The sequence below is a fragment of the Budorcas taxicolor genome, chromosome 19 (assembly GCF_023091745.1).
Source record: "Budorcas taxicolor isolate Tak-1 chromosome 19, Takin1.1, whole genome shotgun sequence".
NCBI lineage: Eukaryota > Metazoa > Chordata > Mammalia > Artiodactyla > Bovidae > Budorcas > Budorcas taxicolor.
In genome coordinates, this window is record NC_068928.1 from 50,934,135 (window position 1) to 50,950,788 (window position 16,654).

General features: G+C 64.7%; 1 protein-coding gene across 1 annotated transcript; it reads left to right on the top strand.

Annotated features, from left to right (window-relative positions):
- The first annotated feature begins 224 nt into the window (after positions 1-224).
- AATK (apoptosis associated tyrosine kinase) lies at positions 225-16,287 on the top strand. The gene is given in 13 exon segments (XM_052658406.1): positions 225-284; positions 3,258-3,405; positions 5,672-5,751; positions 6,379-6,497; positions 6,677-6,764; positions 7,687-7,820; positions 9,091-9,175; positions 9,249-9,370; positions 10,743-10,892; positions 11,321-13,973; positions 14,065-14,212; positions 14,370-14,555; positions 16,019-16,287. Coding segments are annotated over 13 exon segments (4,227 nt in total). The 5' UTR covers positions 225-239.
- The last annotated feature ends 367 nt before the right edge of the window (positions 16,288-16,654 follow it).

Genomic DNA, 16,654 nt, shown 5'->3' on the forward strand with positions numbered 1-16,654 from the left:
AGGGTGCCAAGGCTCAGACCGCAGCAAGTCGGGGAGGCCCAGAGCCAGGGATAGGGTCCAGCTGGCCCCTGGGTGCCCCTGGGGGCCGGGTGCAGGTGGGGACGGGGACGGGGACGCAGAGCTGCTCGTCACTGCTCTCTCCCTTGGCAGACGGCGCCCCACTCAGCGAGTTCTCCTGGTCATCCTCCCTGTCTGTGGTGGCCGTGTCCTTCTCCGGGCTCTTCACCGTCGTCGCCCTCATGCTGGCTTGCCTGTGCTGTAAGAAGGGCGGCATCGGGTTCAAGGTGAGGGCTGGGGGCGGGAGGCCGAGGACGGGATTCCCAGGGCCGGCCCTCTGGCGTCCACTCGGCACTGGCCTGCCTTCCCTCCTGGGGCTGCCTGGGGATCATGGAGACCCAGGCCTGGGACCCCATAAGCCCCTCTTCTGGGGGCAGCTGACAGAGGCGTAGGGGTTGTCGGGGACCCCCTCCCACTGCCTCCCCCAGTTTGAGTGCCCCCCCCATGGGGACATGGGCTCATTACCATCACCCCCCAGCTCAGGGCCAGGCCTCCGTGGGCTGTGCCTCCAGGGACAGTGAGGAGGGGCCTGGGGTGGGGGGCGGGGGCTCTGTTCTCAGCAATTCTTTGAATATCTGCTCATTTGAATCAGCAAAGGAAGACCCAAGTTGCCCAGACACACTTGCCGTCCCACCAAGCGACTCTCTGGCTGGGGTCACCTTACCCTGGGGTTTTTCTGCCTGTGAGGAAAGGATGGTGCGCTGCGTAGGAATCATGGAGCAGGGATAGCAGGGGTCATCACTGCTGCTTCTGGAGCATCGGCTGGATGCTGGGCCGCCTTTCCTCAGGCTGCCGCCCTGGCAGGGCTAAGCTCCCGGGTCATCCTGGGCTGGATCCCAGGGCCGAGGTGCCCTCCTAAGGAGGGTAGCCAAGGGCCATCCCCTGGGGTGCTGTTCCTCAATCCTACAAGTGCTCTTGGCTGCCCCCATGCTCAGCTTCTGGTCCTCTGAGCGTGGAGGACAAGGGGAAAAAGCTGGGAACTGCGGAGCCCATCTAGGCCCCCCGGCCCCAGCCCCGTGGGCTGGGTTCTGCAGACTTAGCACATAGTGCCGCCTGTGGTCATTCCCCCGCCCTCTCGGCTGCCCCACCCTGGGCTGGAGGTCAGATTCCCTGGGCCGGCAAGGTCGGGGGCAGGGCTGTCCTGTGGCCCAGCATAGCGCCACTGCCCACCGCCGTTCCCATTCCAAGTGACCCACACTGCAGCCATGCCACCCTCATTTTAGAAGATAGTGCCCTTCCCATGTGTGTCTCATCACCTGCGGGCCGGGAGAGCTGAATCCGCCTGGTGCTTGCCTTTTACCAGGGTGTCTCTGCCACACTCCATGGCCGGGTCATCCTCCCAGAGCCCTCTGAGGGGTGGGCCAGGGAAGCTCAGGGCCTGGGCAGCCGGGCCATGGCCCCAGGAGCTTTGGGTCCACGTCCAAGCCCCTGCGCTGTCTCCCTGATTGGCAGGCACAGTGGGCTGGGCCAGGCGATGCTGGCATTTTCCTGGAGGATCCTGGCGCCAGGCGAGGTGGAGGGGGGGAGGGCTGGGCTGGGGGTGGGGGCCCGGGTTGGGTTGTATAAGTCAGCCCCTCCTCAGGGTGCTGTGAGAACAAGGCCCCAAACAAGGGCCAGTGCGGCCCCCTCCTACCCATGCCCTCCTCACCTCCTGGGAACATGGTGCCCGGAACATTCCAGCACCAGCGCGCCTCCGTGGGAGGGCCGGCCTGTGCAGCCGGCTCCTGCCTGGGCTCCCCCACCTGGAGCTGCACTGGGGGAAGGGGCTGGGCCACGATGCTCACACTGTCCTACCTGATCACCCGCTGCGCTGGCTCCATCCGGCGGGCCTCCAGGTGGCAGCGTCAGGTAACCAGCTGGGGCTGGGGTCAGGCCTCTGGGGGTGGGGGTGGGCATCTGTGCCCTCTTCAGAGTCCCGTCTTGGATTACAGGGTGAGGAGAGTGGTTCTGACTGCCCCAGGGTGGTTGCCTGGGGAGGGGGAATCCCTTGTAGACCTCGTCCCCAGCGGCTCCGTTGTCTCAGGGTGCAGTCCAGGACAGGTCCGCAGGGACGCCCCCAGAGGGTTCCCGGCCTCCTCCTTGCAGCCAAGGAAATCGAGCCCCAAAGAAAGCAGGGTCCTTGGGTCTGAGCACTGGGGGAGGAACCCAGGCCTCCTGGCTCCCAGGCCGGCCACCTGTTCACGGGGGCGGCCCCACTGCAGCTCCAGGGAAGTCCTGCAACCCTCAGCTTCTGTTTCCTGCCTGGCAGTGGTCAGTCTGGGTCAGATAGGCCTGTGGCGCTGGAACTGGGGTTCTGCTTCTGGCCTGGGGCTCCTGGGGACTTGGCTATGGCTCAGGAATGTGAGGGGGCTTCATCAGACAGAGGTGGGTGGTAGGTCGTGAAGTTCAACATAGCAGCCAGGCCCAGGAGGGACCCAGCCTGGTGCCCAGGGCCAGGCTCTTAAGGGGTCCGGGGAGAGGAGAGATGCTGGCCTGCCTGGGTCAAGATCCTGGGGCCCTGCAGGCAGACGGCCGTAGCAAATGACAGCACCAGTCTGGGGGTGAAACTGGTTGGGGAGATGGGCTGTCAGGAATGCTTCTTGTCTGGGAGGGGTGGGGCACTTAGTTGCTTGTTCACTGGGGCAGGGTTGGGGGGATGATGGATCTCCAGCCATGACCCTGAAGCGACTGACCGTGGGTGCCCCACCCAGGGCGAAGGCTGCAGTGAAGTGGGGGGTGCTGAGACGAGTGGGGGCTGACTCTGGATGGGCCAGGGCAGCTGGCCTCCAGCCACACCCCACCCTACTCCCTGCCACCGGTGCTGCCCACCTCAGCCTGAGCCTGGTAGGCCTGGTGCGGACGGGCTGAGGCCGGGGGAGGCATGGCTGCCCTGGGGCTCATGGCCCCCAACCTTGAGGCTCTGCCTGTGGGAGACAAACTCTCACCCCCCGCAACCAACACAAAACAAACCCTGCCCTCCTGGGGCAGCTGGTGTCCCTGGGGGAGGGGGGTGGCAGGGAGTGGGGTCTGTTCTCTGCCCTGAGGAGAGGAGGTGGGTGGAGGAGGCAGCTGGCAGGGGTGCTGGTGGGAGCTGGGCCCTGGGAAGAAAGGGGCCTTTGAGAGCTGGCCTGCACCCCTTGTTCCCTCCCTGCCCTGCCCCTCGACCCTCCCCGTTCTGGGGAGCCCTGGAGCTCACCGCGTGCGTCGCCTGCTTGGCCCAGGAGTTTGAGAATGCCGAGGGGGAAGAGTACGCGGCCGACTTCTCGGCACAGGGCTCCCCGGCCGCAGCGGCTCAGAACGGGCCTGACGTGTACGTCCTGCCGCTCACTGAGGTCTCCCTGCCCATGGCCAAGCAGCCTGGGCGCTCAGGTGAGTGATGCCCCCCTGCCCTGTGGGCCCAGGTGGGAGGCTCAGGGGAGGCACGGGATTGGTTGTATCCCCTTCTGCTGGGACCTGGGGTGCTGTGAGCAGGCTTGGGCCAGCAGGGACTGCTGGGCAAAGGGGCAGGGGTTGCCCCGTCTGGTCCTGGGATAGGCACTGGTGTGCTGGGAGGAGGCCCTTCTCTGTGGTCCCTAGGACATGGGCTCTGGGAGCAGGGCCCACCCATTGCAGGGAGGGGCTCTTCGGGGTGGAGCCTTTCGCTCAGGACCCTGGGTGGGGGCAGGAGAGGCCGGGGTGGGCGTGTGCAGGCGCAGGCGGGAGCCTTGGCTTCCTTGCTGTTTCTCCCACCAGCCCCATCCCATGTTCCCCCACCAGGGTGGCCACCCCCAGGGCAGATGCAGGGCCCAAACCACAGAGGTTAAAGGTCCGTGGCCAAGCTGGGCTTTGCACCTGCCTTTACCTGATCCAGTGCTCTGAGAACTCCCAGTTGTGTCTCAAGGCTGTCTCCAGCCCTAGGAACCCTTCCCGACAGCTTCACGGCCAGGCCTGGGCCTGCCCCCAGCTCCTCCAGGTGCACTGAGTGGGATGTGAGGTGCTGGGGGGGCTCTGTTGGCACCAGGGCCTGTGATACTTGGCCTGTCCCACTGGCTTATGTTCTGGGCCCTACTGGGTCCTGCTCACAATGTTGCCTACCCTGGAGCCCAGCCTTCATCCTGGGCTGGGGCCTTCCAAGATACAGGGCTGGGCCCTGCTCCCAGGCCCCATGACTATCACTCCCCACCCCCACCAGTGTCTCCTGGAGGAGAACTCACCAGTTAGGCAGGAATTTCAGGGCCCACGGGAGCACCCTATAAAATCTTGAAGGAGGGGTGACTGCTATAGGAGGCCCTCCAACCTTCCTGGGTGACCGTGGGAGTCTCTGCCTGTGCTGACACTGGGAGCCAGTATGGGCCAAGGGGTCCCCTCAGGGGACACTGTACCTCTGGCCTGGGCCTGACAACTGCCCCTGGCTGTATGTGTGCCTGGGACCCTGAGGAATCTTTGAGACCCAGCTTCTCCCATCCCTTAGGGGACTGTCCCTGGGGATGAGGGGGACAGAGACCCAGGGGAGGGCAGTGATCACATTTTCCATTTTACAGCTCTGCTCTGCTCTCTGTTGGGTACCCTGCTTCCAGGGAGGGAGGGAGATTTGGGTGGGCAGCAAGGGCCATCCCTCTACACTGTGGGAGAAGATGGCCCAGCCAGGCCCAGTCTTCAGGCTCCCCAGCATGGCTCCGTGGGCGCTGCCCCTAGGGTGCAGACCCCAAGACCCCTGGCCCATCCCACCTTGCCCCCTGCAGCTCCCAGGAGAAACAGCTTTTCCACTGGCTGGCAGTCAGCATGCTCTCCTCCATCACTGCCCCAGGGTCCACTGTCAGGCCTGCTGAGCCTGCCTGGGGAGACGCCAGGCTGGAGTTGGAGGGGGCAGCAGGCTGGGGCCCAGGGGGAGGAGTCCTGGGACTCAGGGCCCAATGGGACCCCTTACCCCCAATTCTGCTCAACATTGAGGTCAGCACTGCCTGGGGTCTGCAGTCCCCGGGAACAGCCCCTCACCCTCGGAGTCTACTGGCTGGCCGGCTCAGCCTGCCTCCTGGGCCCTCTGGGCAGCTGGCGTGGGAGCAGAATTCGGGGAATCCCTTGGGGCACAGGCAGTGTGTGGGTGGGCTCAGCAGCTCTGGCCCTTCCTCTGGGGCTCTCTCTGACCCTTCCTCCCTGCTGACCTCACCCCGCCCAGCCCGCAGGAGAATGGGCCCAGTGTGTTCCGTACAGGGCTGTGCCAAGCAGCCCCCAACAAAGGAGCCTTTGGGGTGCCTGGCGCTGGAATGCCAGCCTGTGGCAGGGGTGAGGGGACGGGCCACTCCACTGCCCTCCTCCCCAAGGCCTCCGCCCCAGCCACACTGCCTGCCCGGCCTTGCCTGTGCGCTGGTCCCGGCTCCAGGCCCTGCTGTCTCCAGCCTGGCTTGTCCCTGTAGGTGGGGGCACAGCCTTCCCAGACCCACTCAGAAACATGCCCGGGTGTGGCTTGGAGGTCCACAGCTCCCCTGGGAAGCAGGCACCCTGCTCCTGATGGCAGCCCCCATCAGGAGGGAGCAGGGAGCTCCAGGCAGCTCCCCAGAACAGGCTAGGTAGGCAGCCTTTTTAGGGGACAGGTGAGAGAAGATGGGGTGATGATGGAAGCTGAGCTGGCATTCCTGAGCCCCCTGCCCTGTTACAGTGCAGCTGCTCAAGTCCACAGACCTGGGCCGGCACAGCCTTCTGTACCTGGAGGAGATTGGACACGGCTGGTTTGGGAAGGTGAGTTGCTGTCCCCAGGGTCAGTGGTGGCAGAGGCTGGCAGCATAGTCCCTTTTGCCTGGCAGGTGGAGTGGGTGGGCTGGAGACCTATTTCCTCTAGAAACCTCCCCAGTCCTGGGGTCCCCTCTTAAGGTGCCCTCTCTGGGGCCTCTCTGGGGGCCTCCGGGGCTGGCACCCCTTCTCCGCAGATCCTGGTATCATGATGGGAGGTACCTCTGACTGGGCAGAGACAGGGAGCAGCATCTTGGTCCTGGCTTCGCCCTGAGCACCAGGCTCGGGGGGACAGTGGGTCCATCTTCCTCACGGCAGACCCCCAGAGCTCTGAGAACAGCTAGGGACCTCGAGGGAGGCAGATAGCAAAGACAAAGTATTACAGCCAGGAGGGTTTGCCTAGAAGGGATCCAGAACCCATTTTGCAGATGAGTAAATTGAAGCCTAGAGGAGCCCATGGACAGAGGAGCCTGGAGGGCTACAGTCCATAGGGTTGCAAAGAGTGGGACACGGCTGAGGCGACTTAGCATGCACCCAACTTGTACAGAACGAGCCAAGCTTTGGCTGGAGGAGCAAGGCTAGGGGCGGAGCCTGGGGAGGGTGGTGTCTGCCCACCTGGTGATGCCTGCCCCACAGGTATTCCTGGGGGAGGTGAACTCAGGCATCAGCAGCACCCAGGTGGTGGTAAAGGAGCTGAAGGCGAGCGCCAGCGTGCAAGAGCAGATGCAGTTCCTGGAGGAGGCGCAGCCCTACAGGTGGGTGGCCCTGGGGACCGGCTCCGCTGGAGGGGCTGGGGTGGGGCACTGCCCGGGAGGTGGGGGCGCAGGCCCTGCAGACAAAGGCGAGCTCTGTGCCCTGCAGAGCCAGCCCCCTCGCCCCCTCACCCCCTCCCTGCCCTGAGTGCGAGTCAAGGGTGGCTTGCTGGCTCCCGCAGGGCCTTGCAGCACTGCAACCTGCTCCAGTGCCTGGCCCAGTGCGCCGAGGTGACGCCCTACCTGCTGGTGATGGAGTTCTGCCCAATGGTGAGTAGCCCGCTCCCCCCAGTTCCTGCCCTGCGCTTCTGGAACATGGGACTGGCATCCTGCAGAGGGGCCTTGGCAGAGCCGGGTACCCCTCAGCCCCACCCTGTGGGCCTCACATCCCCCTCAAAGTGGGGTCCAGGTGGCCCTGCACCACTGCCTTCCAGAGGTGGCCTGGGGGAGGAGGGAGGTGACCCCACCGCCATAGAGACGGCGGCTCTCAGGGCTGGGCCTCCATGGTGCCCGGGGTGGGGGTGGGGGCGGCTGCGTCCCCCGTCTGCCTCTGCTGCTCGGAGTCACGGCGATTTTCCCGAGGGGCACCCCAGCCCGTTTTGGAGGCTCAAAGCCCTCACGTCTGGTCCACAGCCTCACTCATACTTTAGTCTCCGACCGTGACTGAGCCTGCTAATGGCCTTGCAGGGACCCTCTGACCCAGTCAGACAGACGCACACACATGCACACATGCACAGCTGAGCCACCTGGCCGGGGAGGTGCCCTTCCTCAGACATGCGTCCCCCCACTGTCTAGTCTCTGGACTCGCAGGGCTTCCCCAGGATGGTCGGGTCCCCTGGAACTGGGCGGTGTCAGCAGGTCAGGGAGTTGCCCGTGGACCCTCTGGTCACCGGCCCTGGGTTCTGTCCAGGCTTGGCGTCACAGCTCATGTGGCCCGATGCAGGATGTGGCCCTGCTGGCCCTCAGGGGTGCCTGGAGCCAGGGGTCAGCTTGGGGAAAGTGTCCCCTGGCCACAGGATCATCCTGCTGGCGGCTGGCCTCTGGGAGGCGGACACAGGGGCTTCACTGGGCAGCAGTGGCCCCGCAGAGTTAGCAGGATGCCTGGTCTCCCACGGGCCCTGCTGGGGAGGAAGGGCCCGGGGGTGGGCAGCCGCTCCCTGCCGGCAGGTGATGGTGCTGCCCTTCTCGACAGGGGGACCTCAAGGGCTACCTGCGGAGCTGTCGGGTGGCCGAGGCCATGGCGCCCGACCCCCTGACCCTGCAGCGCATGGCCTGCGAGGTGGCCTGTGGCGTCCTGCACCTGCATCGCAACAACTACGTGCACAGGTGAGGGCGGCGGCGGCCCACCGGCTCTTGGCCCGGCCTCCGCCCCTGCTCCGGGGCCACGGGACGGGGGGGCCTCAGTGAACTGGCTAGTCTTTGTTCAGTCTCTTGGGACCACCGTGCAGAGGGATTTTATCAAATAGAAAGCACCAGGCAGAGGGGAGCTGGACACCTACTTCTGCAGGAGGCTTAATCGAGGGGATGCCCTCTGTCCACTTAGCCTGGGGAGGTACCCGTCCTTGGTCCCCACGGTGGTCAGCGCTGCCCAGTGGCCCATGCTGGCCCCCGCCCTCCTCTTGTCTCCCTCAGGCCTCGGGGGGAGGGGTGGCTCTGCCCTGTTTCCCGCCCTGGCCCCCAAAGTCGGAAAGATGGGCTAGGGTCTGGCCTAGGGGGGCGTACCTGAAGAAGTGGCGATGGACGTGGCCCCGCCAGCCCTGGACAGCGCACGGGCCGTCCTCCCCAACAATATCCTGGTGCTGAGTGATGACACACGCAACTCCAGCATCAGTGATTTTGTTGAAGAGGGCAGCTGCCAGCCTCCCGACTGCCCGCCGAGCCCACCCCACCCCACGCCACCCCACCCCAAGTGCCCATCTGTGGCTCCCGGCACAGCAGCACTTTGGCCAGTGGGTGCTGAGCCCACGTTTGCCCCAGTGCCCTGGGCCCCAGACTCCCATGGGGCCACCAGGCAGGCAGGGGAGAAGCCAGTAGCCAAGGCTGGCCTGGGTAGGAGATAAAGGCGGGGGTGAGCGGTCCCACTGGGTGGGCACTCCACAGCACCCCCTGCCTGGGGCCCTGTGTGGACAGGGCCGGGGCAGGACCCCATGGCTCTCCACTTCTCCACTGACGCCTGCCTCCAGGGAGTGGAGGGTGGCAGTGTAGTGGGCTGGAGCAGACTGCTGTGTCCCCGGGCTGGCCCGCCCCCAAGGGACAGGTCAGCAGACTGGTGTCTGAGGAGAAGCAGGGGAGTGGATCAGCTTCCTGTGAGGGAGGCCCCGTCCAAGGAGGGCCCTCGGGTACCTTGCAGCCAGCCCTGGCCTTGTGTCTCTTGTCTGCATTCTAATGTGTGTTGCCCATCCACTCAGACCCTCGAAGTGTCCAGGCTGGTGCTCTGGAAAGGGAAGGGTGGGTGGGCAGCCTCTCGGATGCCCCTTTACACTCACCCACCGAATTGAACCCAGGACAAGCAGCCAAGCCCCCTCGGTGTCCTGGACGCGCTCCCCCCCCCCACACACACTGGCACTGCCGGCTGACCCCACCCTCCTGCCCCCAGTGACCTGGCTTTGAGAAACTGTCTGCTCACGGCTGACCTGACAGTCAAGATCGGCGACTATGGCCTGTCTCACGGCAAATACAGGGTGAGTGCGCGGGGCTGGGCCAGGGCAGGGCCAGCCGTGCGGCCCAGGGTGACCCTGTCCCACGTGCCAACAGGAAGACTACTTCGTGACGGCTGACCAGCTGTGGGTGCCGCTGCGCTGGATCGCGCCTGAGCTGGTGGACGAGGTGCATTGCAATCTGCTGGTGGTGGACCAGACCAAGGCCAGCAACGTGTGGTGAGTGTGAGCCCACGGCCCCCGTGAGGACGCCAACAATGCCCTGTCTGTCTGCGCCCGCAGCCCTTACGGCTGCCCTGCCCTAGTTGAGTGAACGTGCCATGAGGACCCAGGGCACGGAGGGGCTGAGTCCCACCTGCCCACCAGCAGCCTCCCTGCTGTTGGCAGGGAGGCACACTGGCCACTCAAGGCAAGGGCACGTGTGTGAGGCTGTGCTTGTCTGTCCAGCCCTGTTGCTGTGTAGGAGGTGGCCAAACGCAGCCCCAGGTGAGGTCATGGGGGTTCTGGAGCCACCTGTTGCTGCTGGTGCCAAGGCTCACGGCAGCAGGGCGGGCAGAGCTGCAGGGTCTGTGGAGGAAACCCTGCCCCCCTCTCCCCTCCCAGGATCTACTGGGCTGATGCCCGGAGATGGCAGGGTCAGAGTAGCAAGTTGATGAGATGTGGGGCATCGTGGTGGCACCTGTTCCCGTGAGAGGGGTGGGTAGGGGCTGGGGGTCTCCTGTGACCACAGCCGGAGGCGCTAGGCTGGCAGGTGTTTGGACCCAGTACTGCAGCCTCTAGAGGCTTGGCCATGGTGGTCCCCTGTTCCTGGTCTTGACCCATCTCTGCTTCCCCCTCCTGCTCCCTTCCAGCCTGAGGCCTGTCTGGCTTCCCTCTGCTCCTGATAAACCTTCAGGGCCTGGATCCAGGGTTCAACCCTCCTTCCTCCAGGGGTCTCCCCTGAGCCACTAATTGTGCCCCGACATGGACACTCCATTTCCCCACTCGACTCTCCACGTGGCTGACTGTCCCCTGCCCGCTCGCTCACCCACACTGACTGGTGTCCCCAGATGGCTTTGGCCAAGGCCACTGTGACTTCTCTGTTGCCAAACGCTCTCTGTCCCTCGTGCCCCCAGACTCCCAGGATGCCCTGGGGTACCCAGGAGCTGGCGGAAGCCACCACCCACTAGAAGGATCCCAGTTGCCTTCTCCCAGCCCTCAGTGTGCTGACTGCCTGGCCAGTTCCCCTGGCCCACTCACGCTGATTGGGGTGTCCCTAGCGCCCCCCCACTCCCTCCCTCCAGCCTCCACAGGAGCCTGGCGGGACTGGGAGCTTCTCCAGGGCAGCTCCTGCCCCTGGCAGTGTCTGGGTTTCAGCCCAGCATGGGGATGAATGAATGAACAAATGGAATTGGTTGGTGGGAGGCCAGTCTGGCTTTTATTTGTCCAGGCACCCTGGGCATGGGCTCAGACCTGCTCAGGTGGCACATCCTGTCCGTTTACTGAAGGAAGGCGCTGTCTTCTGGTCACGGGTGTGATGATGGGAGCTGCCCTTGGCATCCAAGGCTTTGAGAACATGTGGACAGCCCTCTGATAGCTGTCATCCTCACAGGTCCCTGGGCGTGACCATCTGGGAACTCTTCGAACTGGGAGCACAGCCCTACCCCCACCACTCGGACCGGCAGGTGCTGGCCTATGCTGTCCGAGAACAGCAGCTCAAGCTGCCCAAGCCTCAGCTGCAGCTGACTCTCTCCGACCGCTGGTGAGGCCCCCGGTGCCAGGCAGGGGCGGGGTGTCCCCGGCGGGAAGGCCAAGGCAGAGAGGGGTGCTCTGGGTCCCCGGAGCCTAAGTGGTTCTTCCTGACCACGTGGGTTCCCAGCTCGCCCTGGCTGCCCCCTGGCTAACAGTGACCTCTGGGCCACTTCCCGTGCCCTCAGTGGAATGGCTTCTTTACCCAAAACGCAGATTTGCCTGCAGGCCTGGCAGGGATGAATGAGCTCAGGGAACTGTGCCCTGATCCATGCCATCTCCCATTTTAGGAGACTCCCTTAACTACCCCCAGGGGCTCCTGAGTGTGAGCAGGAGGGGGAACCAAGACTGGCTGGGGGCAGACTGTCTCACTGCTTAGGGCTGGTACCACCTGTGGGGGGGTGGGGCAGGGGCTGAGCCCCAGGGCATCCCTTCGCGCAGGTACGAGGTGATGCAGTTCTGCTGGCTGCAGCCTGAGCAGCGGCCAACGGCGGAGGAGGTGCATTTGCTGCTGTCCTACCTGTGCGCCAAGGGCGCCACCGAGGCGGAGGAGGAATTTGAGCGGCGCTGGCGCTCACTGAGGCCCGGTGGCGGCAGCGCGGGTGCCGGGCTAGGGGTGGCAGGCCTGGCCCTGGGGGGCACGGGTGAGCTGCTCGCCACCTCCTCCTTCCCGCTGCTGGAGCAGTTCGCTGGCGACGGCTTCCACGCGGAGGGCGACGACGTGCTGACAGTGACTGAGACCAGCCACGGCCTCAACTTTGAGTACAAGTGGGAAGCGGGCCGCGGCACCGAGGCCTTTCCGCCACCAGAGGGCGCCCTGAGCCCGGGCCGAGACGCGCGGCTGCAGGAGCTCTGTGTCCCGGATGGCGCGCCCCCGGGCGTGGTGCCGGTGCTCAGCGCTCACAGCCCCTCGGTGGGCAGTGAGTACTTCATCCGCCTGGAAGACCCTGCGCCTGCCGCGGACCATGACCCCGACTGCACTGGCTGTGCCCCCAGCGCGCTTGCCGCCGCGCTGGGCCCCGATGGTAGTGACCACGATGATGACTCTGACGGGAGCACCGCCGCCTCGCTGGTCATGGAGCCGCTGCTCGGCCACGCGCCGCCCGTGGATGGCCCCTGGGGCCACTGCGACCACTACCCCTGCAAGAGCCACGCCCGTGACCTGCCCTGCGCCTCCCGCTCACCCTCACCGGAGACTCCGATGCTGGCGGAGCCTGGAGCCGAGGATATCGACTGGGGTGTGGGGGCCTTCTGCCCCCCGTTCTTTGAGGACCCACTGGGCATATCCCCCTCGCGGAGCTCTGGGGACCAACCATCTCCAGGTGGGGAGGAGCTGAGGGAGGCTGAGGCGTCCAGAGCCGCCCAGTACAGACACTGGAGCTCCAACGTGTCTGCCAACAACAACCGCGGCAGTCGAGCACCGGAATCCTGGGTCCCAGGCCTCTCAGGCTACACGGACTGCTGCCCTGGTGCGAAGCAGACTTTGTGGGCCATCCCTGAGCTGGGCCATCCTCTGACCCCAGAGGATCCCAGAGAGTCTCTCCTTGGGCCAAAGGGGGCCTCCTTGGTTCAGGAGCTGGGCCACTGCCTCGGCCTCCCCCATCTGTATCCTGCTGAGGGCCTGACACCTGCCCCCTGCCTGGTCGCCTCTCCCTGGACAGAGGCAGCCGTAAGTGGGGGTGATAGCCCGCAGGCAGAGCCCAGGCTCGCAGAGGAGGCCGAGGGCTCTGCTGGACTCCAACTGCCCCTTCCCTCTATCCCATCCCCATCCCAAGAGGGAGCCCCACTTCCTGCTGAGGAGGCCAGCACCCCACCCACCCTGCCTGCCTCACCCACGCCCACTGGAAGCCAGGCACCTGCCACTGAGCCAGCCCAGACCCGCGACAGCAGCAGCAGCTCCCCTGAGCTGGAGGCTCCAGGAAGTGAAGATGAGGACACGACTGAGGCCACTTCTGGTGTCTTCACTGACTTGTCCAGCGATGGCCCACAGGCTGAGAAACTAGACGTGACCCCAGCTTTCCGCTCCCTGCAGAAGCAGGTGGGGACCCCCGACTCCTTGGACTCCCTGGACATCCCGTCCTCGGCCAGTGATGGCGGCTGTGAGATCTTCAGCCCATCAGCTGTCAGCACCCCTGGCGGGCAGCTCCGAGCCCTGGACAGCGGCTATGACACGGAGAACTATGAGTCCCCCGAGTTCATACTCAAGGAGGCGCATGAGCCCTGTGAGCCCGAGGCCTTTGGGGAGCTGGCCTCAGAGGGTGAGAGCCCGGGGCCCGAGACTCAGCTCTCTGCCTCCCTAGGTGGCCTCAGTGAGAAGAATCCCTACCGTGACTCTGCCTACTTCTCAGACCTGGACACGGAGCCCGAGCCACCCGTGGGCCCCAAGAAGCATGGAGGTGTTCCGGTCCCCGAGCCGAAGCCTAATCTGGACAGCCTGAAGAGCCCCAGGATGCAGTCTGCACAGCCCTCCCCTGAGCTGGGGGTACCCGGGGAGGCACAGGGCACTGGACCCAGGGAGGTGCCACCACTGCCACTGTCACCGCCTGAGGACTCTTCCCCAGAGCCAAGCGCCTGCCCCACAGGCCCCAGGCAGGAGCCTCCCTCGCCCCAAGACCCAGCTCAGGTGCCGCCCATGCCCAGCCCCGTGAGTTCTAAGATTTTCTTGCTGACTCCAGTCCGGCCAAGCTCAGAAAGCCACCGCCCAGAGCTCCAGGAGACCCTGGGTCTGCTGTCAGGGTCGAACCTGCAGGAACGGACTGGGGGCCCAGGTGCCTCCAGAACCCCGCTCTGCCTGGCCCTGCCTGGACTCCCTGTGGCCCCGGAGGGGCGGCCTGAGGAGGAAGAGGAGGACAGCGAGGACAGTGACGAGTCGGATGAAGAGCTCCGCTGCTATAGCATCCAGGAGCCGAGTGAGGAGAGCGAGGAGGAGGTGCCACCCGTGCCAGTGGTGGTGGCAGAGAGCCAGAGTGCTCGGAACCTGCGCAGCCTGCTTAAGATGCCAAGCCTGCTGTCCGAGGCCTTCTGCGAGGACCTGGAGCGCAAGAAGAAGGCTGTGTCCTTCTTCGACGACGTCACTGTCTACCTCTTTGACCAGGTGGGCAGCCGCCCTGGGCTTGGCGTGGGGAGAGGGGCTCTGTGGTGGGACTGGAAGCCTTGGGCGACAAGTGTTGCTTTGATTCCCCCAGGAAAGCCCCACCCGAGAGCTCGGGGAGCCCTTCCCTGGTGCCAAGGAGTCACCCCCGACGTTGCCAGCGGGCAGCCCAGGCTCCCCCAGTGCCTCCTGCCGGCCACGGCGGGCTGACCCCTCCCCTGAAGCCCCTGGGACTGAACCGGGTGAGCTAGGGGCGGGGCGAAGCGGAGGGGCGGGCCCTGGTGGAGGCGGGGCGATGTGGCCTGTGGCTCACTTGGTGGGCGTGGTCAGGGCGTGGCATGCTCTGGGCGGGGTCTCCCCATCCCATCCTATCCGCAGCTGACTACAGGTTTCTCGCAGACGGAGAGTTCGAGTGGAATGATGGCCTCATGCTGACGTCGGCCCAAGAGCCAGCCTCGCGCATCCCCGCCGAGACTCCCAAGTCCGTCGGGCCCAGCCCCTTCTCGCGCTTCACCGTCTCACCAGCGCCTGCGTCCCGCTTTTCCATCACGCACGTCTCCGACTCGGACTCCGGGTCCGTGGGAGGTAAGACACTTGGGCGCCGAGGCCCTGTGCTCATTATTTCTTGTTTTCTGGACAAGCTCAGTTTTCAGATGGGGGAACTGAGGCTCGGAGAGGTCAAGTCACGTCAGGCCTGTTTGTTGTGGCCACCTTGGTGCGTGTTTTCTCCTCCCTGGGGAGATGCAGTGTCCCAGACAGAGCTGACTGGGCCCTCCCAGGACTAGGCTAGATGCCCGCTCCCTCCCAGCACACCTCAGATCTGATGGCTCTTGTCCAGGGGAGATGGTGACGGTGGTGGTGGTGGTGGTGGTTCAGGTTCCAGGTGGGGCCCTACTTAGGGGCCTTAGCTTACCCCTCCCTCCAAGCTCCACCCCTGTCAGCCTCAGACCAGGTGGGCTCATCCCTGCCCAGTTGCCCTCACCTCCCACCCCCATTCTGCTGGGCTTCCCTGAAAGCTCAGCTCCACTAGGATGCCCCTAGTCGTCTCGTCCCCCAGGCAGACCCAGCCCTTCCCCCTGCTGCCCTTGACCTGCGGGTGCAGCTGCTAGCGAAGGACCTGCCGGCCTGTCACACAATGTGTCCTTAATGGATGTCTGAACGAGCACAGCTCACCAGCAGGCGGGTGTGTGACCCTGGCCAGCCCAGCTCTCTTGGGTCCGTCGGGAGAATTTCAGAGGGCTGATGCTGAGTTTTGTCGGCCCGGTCCTTGGGGATGCAGTAGGGAGAATATATTATCTAGCTTCCACCTAGACAAGCAGGCTGGCAGGCCTGTTGCAGCCTTAGCTGTTCAGTGGCCCCCGAGCCAGAGATGGAGGCCAGGTGGGAGTCCCTGAATCCCCAGTGTTTCCTCAAACACTCATGTGTTTGCCAGGTCCTGCAGCAGGTGCTGGGGGCAGCTGTAAAGAGGCTTGAGCCCCAGGCGGCCCCTGCCCCCCTTGGAGCCTCTGCTGGTCCTGTCCCTGGCAGCAGCGAGGATGGACTGAGTGGTGGGGACTTTGATCCTGGCCGTGGTCAGCAGCAGCAGCTTCCAGCGCTTTGGTGCCCCCTTGCTGCGCCCTGCAGGAGCAGGGCGGGATGAGGCCCCTCTCTGGCCCTGGTCGGTGGAGCATCCGTGCACAGCAGCCCCATGCTGCCCTGGGGGCAAGATCTGTCCTGGACACTTGGGTTTGCTGCTAGCCCCTAGGGATGCCCTACAGCCCTCCCCCCGCCTGCCGCAGCTGCCCCCTCCGCCCTGGCCCCTGCTGTCAGACTGCCTGGCCCTGCCCATGGTTCCTATGGTGCACTGCAGGCTGCTGTGTCCCGCTGCAGGTGAGAGGGCAGGCACAGGCCTGCTGGGACGGCCTCTCCCTGCCTGCTTCACCCCTTCTGCCGGTTCAGGGTTTGCTCAGTGCAAGAAGAGGTCACCTGGCTCAGGTGACCCTGCTCCAAGTCGGTGGCTGTTTCCCCTTCACTGAGTCAGCTAGACCATAAGCTCTCCCTTCCTACAGGGTCTGGACCAGCTCCTGTCTGGGTCCCACTGGAGCCCTGAGAAGGGGCTGAGGTGGGCAGCCTGAAAGATGGGGGCTTTCAGGTCGCAGTCTTGCCGCTGCAGCCCTGTCTGGAGGTGCCCATGGCTCCCCTCTGCAAGGTAGTGCCCAGCCCTACCCAGCTGCCAAAGCAATGTGGGTGCACCCATGGTCAGCGTCAGGGGACAGGTTCCTGCTGCAGGAGTCGGGCAGTGGGAAGGGGTGGGGCAGCACAGGGCGTATTTTTGTAACTGCTGTTGTCAGAGCCAACGGATATGGGACGCTTTTAAGTTATTGTTGCCAAAGAGACGTAAAGTTTATTGTTGCTTTCGGGGGTGTGGGCGGGGACTTGTTTAGGGTTTTTTGTTTATTAGTTTGAGGCTTAGGATGCTGGTACAATGATCTTGTTCCTTTTTTGTCTGTTTTTTAAGAGAAATCAAAGCTAAGGAAAAAGCCTTCATGCTAAGCGTGTGTGTTCTTTTGGAGTCTGCAGATGAAGCCCTGGGCAGGATGGGGCCTGGGCTGTGCTGGGGTGGGGGCGAGTCCCTGTAGTCCCTTGTGACCACGGGGTCAGTGCAGGAGGGAGGCCACTCTCTTTACCCCGCTGTCCCTGGCACA